Below are 6,568 nucleotides of genomic sequence, written 5' to 3'. Positions count from 1 at the left end.
AAAAAAAAAAAAAAAAAAAATTAATTTTTTTAGTTAAGAAAAACTCGACCCGCGGTGAACCGCGGGGTAAAATCTAGTGTTTCTTACATATTCAAGAATTGCAAATAAAACAATATAAAATTTTACTTAAAATCATCATATATTTATAATTAGAAAATAATATTGATATAAATAATATAAATTTTTAATTTAAATCATGACACATGTCGCTATCTTAAATCATTAGAGATATGATATATTATAAATCTTATATAATTTAAACTGAACGTATAAACCAAAATAAATAATTTAAAGAAACAACAGTTAAACTAAAAATTAAAAAATTATAAACACGATGATATATGAATCTTTGATAATTTAAATATGAAAAGAGAAATTGAAATAAACAATCTAACTATACTACAATCATAATTGAGGACAAAAAAGAAAACACTTAAGTAAAAAAATATTACAAAAGGAAAAAACATAGATCTCACATATTTCTAATTGAAAAAATAAACTAAAGTAAATAATATGAAGATTAGTTTAATTAAAGAAAAATTGTTAAAAATGCCCCTTTTCCAATACCTCTTTTCAAAAATGCCCCCTTTGAGAGTCCATTTTTAAGTTTGCTCTCTTTTAATTTTTAATGACCATTTTACCCTTATTTGAAACAAAATTAGGTCCACAAAATACAAAATATACCTTTAAAATACCTTGTAAAATTTTCCCGTAAAAAATTTTTCCGCCAAAAAATTTTCCCGCCAAAAATTTTTTTTTGCGGGAAAAGTGATTCTGCAATTTTTTTGGCAGGAAAAATTTACAAGGTATTTTAAAGGTTTTACGGAGTATTTACAAGTGTTTTGTAAGGTTTTACAATATATTTTAAAAGGTTTTACAAGGTACTTATAAGGTTTTATAAGGTATTTATAACTTGTAAAACCTTATAAAAAACTTGTAAAACCTTATAAAAAACTTGTAAAACCTTATAAAATAGCTTGTAAAATCTTATAATATCTTATAAATACCTTATAAATACGTTGTAAAACCTTTTAAAATACATTGTAAAACCTTATAAATACACTGTAAAAAACCTTTAAAATACCTTGTAAATTTTTCCCGTCAGAAATTTTCCCACCAAAAATTTAACATCAAAAAAATTGCGGAATCACTTTTCCCGCGGGAAAAAATTTTACGGGAAAATTTTACAAGGTATTTTAAAGGTTTTACAAGTTTTTACAAGTGTTTTGGCGGAAAAAATTGCGGGATCACTTTTCCCGCCAAAAAATATTTTGTATTTTGTGGACCTAATTTTATTATATTTCCTTATATATTTGTGATATCTTTTATTAAAAGAAGGGTAATTTAGTCATTTTGTACATAAAAAGGGGTATTTTTTAAAATAGACAGCCAAATGGGGCATTTTTGAAAAGGGGTATTGAAAAAGGGGCATTTTTGTGAGTCTCCCATTAATTAAATCATCACATATTTCTAATTGAAAAAGAAATTGAGATAAATAATATCAAATTTTAAATTAATATATAATAACACATATTTCCTTTTTAATAAATTTGTCTGATTTTTTTTTTGTTTAATTGAAATATAAAAACGTACAATTTCCTTATTATTATCTTTTGACATTTTTAAATTTTTTGTAGAAATATGAATTATTTACAATTATTCTTATAATTATCTTTTACATTTTTAAAATTATTTAAATTTGTAATTACTTTCAATTATCTTTTTTTTTTAATAAAAAAAAGAAACTTTTGTTTTACACGTGTCAAAATCTAAAATCGATAGATTTGCCACGTTTCACGAGCATATGAGTTATTAACTTTGAAAACCATACTATATATAATAAGATATTTATTTCAAGTTATTCTATAATATAATATGTTTTCTTTTAAATTATACGAGTGAACATCTATAATTAGCTAATTAATTATTGTTTTCAGTTTTTTAGTTATATACTTTTATACGAATAGTCAAATACGTATATTTACGTCATGTGAAGCAGAGTTTATGGCAGCTATGGAGGCAGCTATGGAGGCAGCGAAGCAAGCCATATGGCTTAAAGAGTTGATGGAGTTTTTTGTATTGACAAGAAGGTCATACTAAAGATTGACAACAAGTCGGCCATTGCTCTTACCAAGAATTTGGTGTTTCATGGAAGGAGTAAGCACATAATTTCTCAATACGATTTCATTCGAGAGTGTGTGGAGAATGAGAAGATTGAAGTTGAGCATGTTCCCGGCGAGGAACAGAAGGCTGACATACTTACCAAGCTGTTGGCGAGAATCAAGTTCAAAGAGATGAGTAGTCTAATCGGAGTTGAAGAGATCAAACTTCCCGGAATTCAAGTTGGAATTAAGGAGGAGAAAATTGGATAATTCAACTTACTCGATGAGCAAGTAATCTCTTCCTAAAAGATGGTAGAAGAGATAGAAAAAGGAAAAACAATAAAAGAAAATTAGGATAAAGTTTTGAGAGATTTCTTTTTCCTAATAGAATTAGGAGTAGCTATATTCTATATAAATAGAAATCCATGTAGAGTTGTTCCATAGAACATAAGAGAGAGATATAAGTCTTTGGAGAGTTGTTCCAAAAGACCTAGAGAAAGATTTAGTTTGAATAGTTTCTAAATCAATAAAGAAAGTTTGTTATTTAATCTTTTGTTCTCGTATTGCTGAATTACTTTCTAAATCATTCAGCGACTAAGTGAGGGTAAGAAGATCTTGATTTAAATTGGTATCAGAGCTTGGTTTGAAGACTTTTGACAAGACAGGTGGTATGTGTCTCGTATGCAAGTATGGCAGGCGAGAATCCACAACCACGAACGAAGGACCTTGGATCTCCAGCAATCCACAGTCCGATGTTAACATCGATAAACTACACTGTTTGGGCGATGCATATGAGAGTAGATGGAGAGAGGAAACTTTTCTCTTGTTTGTGGAGAGAGCAAACAATAGCAGGAGGCAGCAGCAACAAGCTGACTTGACTCACGAGCACCAAGGATGTTTTCTAACACCCAGGAGACAAAGTGTGCCTTGGCTCACGAGCTTCTTGGGGTTAGGTAGATCGAAATATCACGAAAGCTGACTTGTTTAGTTGACTGCACCAGTTTATATCCTTAAAAAAAAGTCAAATGATAAGTGTATTTTCAAAGTTGACTTTTCAGGTAATAAAGTTAATTTCTTATTAGATTTTGTTTGGCGAAAACCTAATCCTCTGGTCTAACCAGTGAGTCTATTTATAGAGATATTAAATAAATATTTGTGGCAAAAATTTCGATGTCCCTATGAATCTGTGAACTAGCGATAGTAAATTAGTAACCGATCTTCGAAGAAACCGAAGAAGAAGTAAACAAACACACATTCAAAATCTCATTCGATTCTCAGATTTTTGAAATCTGCCTCCGATCTCTCTCTCTTATCTCATTCCTCTGATCGTGGATTGAGATGGAGACCTTACCCACGACGGTTCCGTCAAAATCAGAACGACGAGCTCGGTCCTCCAAGTCTTCTCAGAGTTCCTCTAAGCCCTCAGTTATAATGGCTTTCTTCTCTTGCGTCGCTTGGCTCTATGTCGCTGGTCGGTACGTTCGCTTCTTTCCTTTTTTTCCACTGTTCGTTGATTCGATTGATAATCGAATCTCCAATGACTCTAGATTAGTTCTTTGGATTCAATTTTTTCATGATAATCTTAGTCTGGTACTGGTTTCTTGTGATTAGGTTATGGCAAGATGCAGAGAATAGAGTGGTACTCAATAATATTCTTAAGAAGAGTTATCATCAGGTTTGGCCATTTCTGAAATGTTGTTTGTTTCTTTTTAAAGAGAGTAATTTTTATTAATTTTGATAATGTTCTTGGAGGTGTAGAAGACTAAGGTTCTTACGGTTGATGACAAGTTGATCGTCCTAGGATGCAAGTAAGTTTGTTTATGGTGATTGTGCTTGGATTGTGGTTTATATATGGTGTGTGCTTGTAATAACAGACTATGTGCTTGTTGTTATTAGAGATCTTGAGAGGAGAATTGTTGAAACTGAAATGGAGTTGACTCTTGCAAAGAGTCTAGGCTATCTTAAAAACCAGAAGAGTGGTTCTTCTTCAGGGAAGAAATTGCTTGCTGTGATTGGAGTTTATACAGGTTTTGGAAGTCATTTGAGGCGTAATACATTTAGAGGGACTTGGATGCCACAAGGTAGATCATGCTGTCATTGATCATCGAAACCGTTCTTTTGTCATTATCACTAATTATTCGTTCTAAAGGTGATGCTTTGAGGAAACTTGAGGAAAGAGGAATTGTCATACGTTTTGTGATTGGTCGAAGGTTTTTCCACTAACTCTATATGTTTTATTATTTTTATGTGTCATCATATGGACTATAATACTGATGTTTTAAGAATTCCAGTCCAAATCGAGGTGATAGCTTAGATCGAAAAATCGACGAGGAAAATCAAGCAAGAAAAGATTTTTTGATTCTTGTAAGTAAACAATATCAAAATCTTTAGCATCTTTTAGTAGCCTGCTTGATATTTGCTTCTTCTGTTTGATTTTGCGCACACAGTTTTTGCTCATTTGATGTGGCTTCTAATTTTCTTCTGGCACTACTGCTTTATTAGGAGAATCACGAGGAGGCCCAAGAAGAGCTACCCAAGAAAGTGAAGTTCTTCTTTAGTGCTGCTGTTCAAAACTGGGATGCACAGTTTTACATCAAAGTTGATGACAATATTGACCTAGATCTTGGTAAATACTTTCTCTTTTATTTCCTATCTGGGAAGTTATGTTTGGACCTACCCTGCATCAGCAATTCGTAGCTAAATGATCTTGGATCCAATCTCACATCAAGGATTCTATTTGTGTGATTTTAAACTGATAGAGGGGTTGATTGGCCTTCTTGAAAGCCGGCGTGGTCAAGATGCTGCTTACATTGGGTGTATGAAGTCTGGTGAAGTGGTTGCTGAAGAGTTCGTATCATACTCCACTTTCGTAAATTTGTATGTCTTTGACAGTATATGAAAACTAATAAATTTCCATCTACATGGGTCTTTGTGTCTCAGGGGAGGGCAATGGTATGAGCCAGAATGGTGGAAATTTGGGGACGAAAAATCGTAAGTGATAGCAAATGTTATATACTTAAAAGGGTCTTCTGTATAATCCAAATCTTCTTCATATTAAGCTCAATGGTTGAAATTTATGTTTTCGTCACATGATTGGAACAATTATGCTGTAACTCATATTATTTCTTCATTATATATAGGTACTTCCGCCATGCAGCTGGTTCGCTGTTAATACTATCCAAAAATTTGGCTCAGTATGTAAACATAAACAGGTTGGGCTCATATTCTGACTAACTTGATATTGAAAAGTATGTCATCGGCATTGTTCCATGTCCGGTTAACACTCATCACATATTCTCTTATCTGGTGTATATAACTGCAGTGGATCGTTGAAGACATATGCATTTGATGATACTTCTATAGGATCTTGGATGATTGGTGTTCAGGCAACTTATATAGACGACAATCGCCTTTGCTGCAGCAGCATCAGACAAGGTTTCATATCTTTAATATGAGTTATCTAAATATATGCATCTGGCTAAATCTGAGTACCGATATTTACTTTAACTGGTTTACAGACAAGGTTTGTTCTGTGGCTTGATCATTGGACTCTTCCAGCAAAACCTCTGGTGTATTCATGGCGCTTCTGATTCTCTCTGTGAGGCAGGTTCTTGGATTATTACCCGACTTAATATTTGTGTAGAATCAGACTATCATTAGCCAATTTCTTATAATATAGGCTAAAGTCAGGAATTTTAGTCAGCCTAGCTATAAAAAGGAAAAACAAAAACATTACAAAGTTATATATAACTAACCACATATAGCAGACTCAATCCCGGCTTCGATCTATAAGTTTGAGTGATGGAGTTTTTTACTTTAAGACTTCTTATGAAAAATATTTTAGCTTTCACCGGACTGTAATGGTTGTTGATTCACAAATGCGTCTGGATATCTTCTGCAAATTAAATGTTTTTCAATTCTTGTATTAGGCATAACCTCCAAGATTATCATATATTGATTGAAGAAGAAGAGGAAGAGAGTTTTCACTGAAAAAAAATTTGGGGCCATTGTAAGAATTAGCTTATTTTGACAGAAAAAATATACTTAACGAACGCTTGCGGTATTTGGTCTAGTAACTAACCCTTTTTGGGCTTTTCGGACCGATCTTCGCTTCATACATCGAATGCCTAACTGTTTCTAACAGATTAAAAACCTTGCTTCTGAATTTGGTTTCTCTACTCTATTTTCATCTTCTGTAAACGAGAGATTATTTGCATCGTTTACCATATTTACCAATTTCTGGTTACCACTCTGCTATTCTATGTTCTCCTAACATGTCGGCAGCATATTCAGTAGTACTAGACAAATTCCCTGTATCAACTTCGCGTGACAATACTAGACCCTTGTAATTGGGCCTAACATCGTTTTATGTTACTTCAAACAAACCTTAGGATCCTTAAGACCTTCCAACAAAACTTTTCTTTTTCCACCATCTAAAAGACACCCATTAAAAAGAAAATAAAAAA

At 32.5% G+C, this 6,568-nt stretch overlaps 1 protein-coding gene across 2 annotated transcripts; it reads left to right on the top strand.

Moving 5' to 3' along the window:
* Positions 1-3,271: 3,271 nt before the first annotated feature.
* Positions 3,272-6,328, top strand: LOC9314916 (hydroxyproline O-galactosyltransferase HPGT3). 2 transcript variants are annotated; one of them, XR_002332889.1, is made up of 13 exons: positions 3,272-3,577; positions 3,714-3,777; positions 3,861-3,910; positions 3,999-4,183; positions 4,252-4,312; positions 4,394-4,466; positions 4,605-4,728; positions 4,862-4,949; positions 5,043-5,093; positions 5,243-5,314; positions 5,425-5,537; positions 5,621-5,705; positions 6,032-6,328. XR_002332889.1 is itself a non-coding variant. In XM_002880624.2 (12 exons), exons 1-12 carry the CDS (start codon positions 3,441-3,443, stop codon positions 5,641-5,643), a joined length of 1,041 nt encoding a protein of 346 aa, XP_002880670.1. In that variant the 5' UTR covers positions 3,272-3,440; the 3' UTR covers positions 5,644-5,948. The 2 variants fall into 2 exon arrangements, 1 of the variants encoding a protein (XP_002880670.1); XM_002880624.2 differs by lacking the exon at positions 6,032-6,328 and having other exon boundaries at positions 5,621-5,948.
* Positions 6,329-6,568: the final 240 nt, after the last annotated feature.

Source organism: Arabidopsis lyrata (genome assembly GCF_000004255.2).
Source record: "Arabidopsis lyrata subsp. lyrata unplaced genomic scaffold ARALYscaffold_4, whole genome shotgun sequence".
Classification (NCBI taxonomy): domain Eukaryota; kingdom Viridiplantae; phylum Streptophyta; class Magnoliopsida; order Brassicales; family Brassicaceae; genus Arabidopsis; species Arabidopsis lyrata.
The sequence above is the reverse complement of the archived record's forward strand: the minus strand, read 5'-3'. Positions and strand labels throughout refer to the sequence as shown.

Coding starts and splice junctions, on each gene's coding strand:
- LOC9314916 (XM_002880624.2), top strand. CDS start 3,441: ATGGAGACCTTACCCACGACGGTTCCGTCAAAATCAGAACGACGAGCT. Junction 4,313..4,393: donor CGTTTTGTGATTGGTCGAAG/GTTTTTCCACTA, acceptor TAAGAATTCCAG/TCCAAATCGAGGTGATAGCT. Junction 5,315..5,424: donor CAGTATGTAAACATAAACAG/GTTGGGCTCATA, acceptor ATATAACTGCAG/TGGATCGTTGAAGACATATG.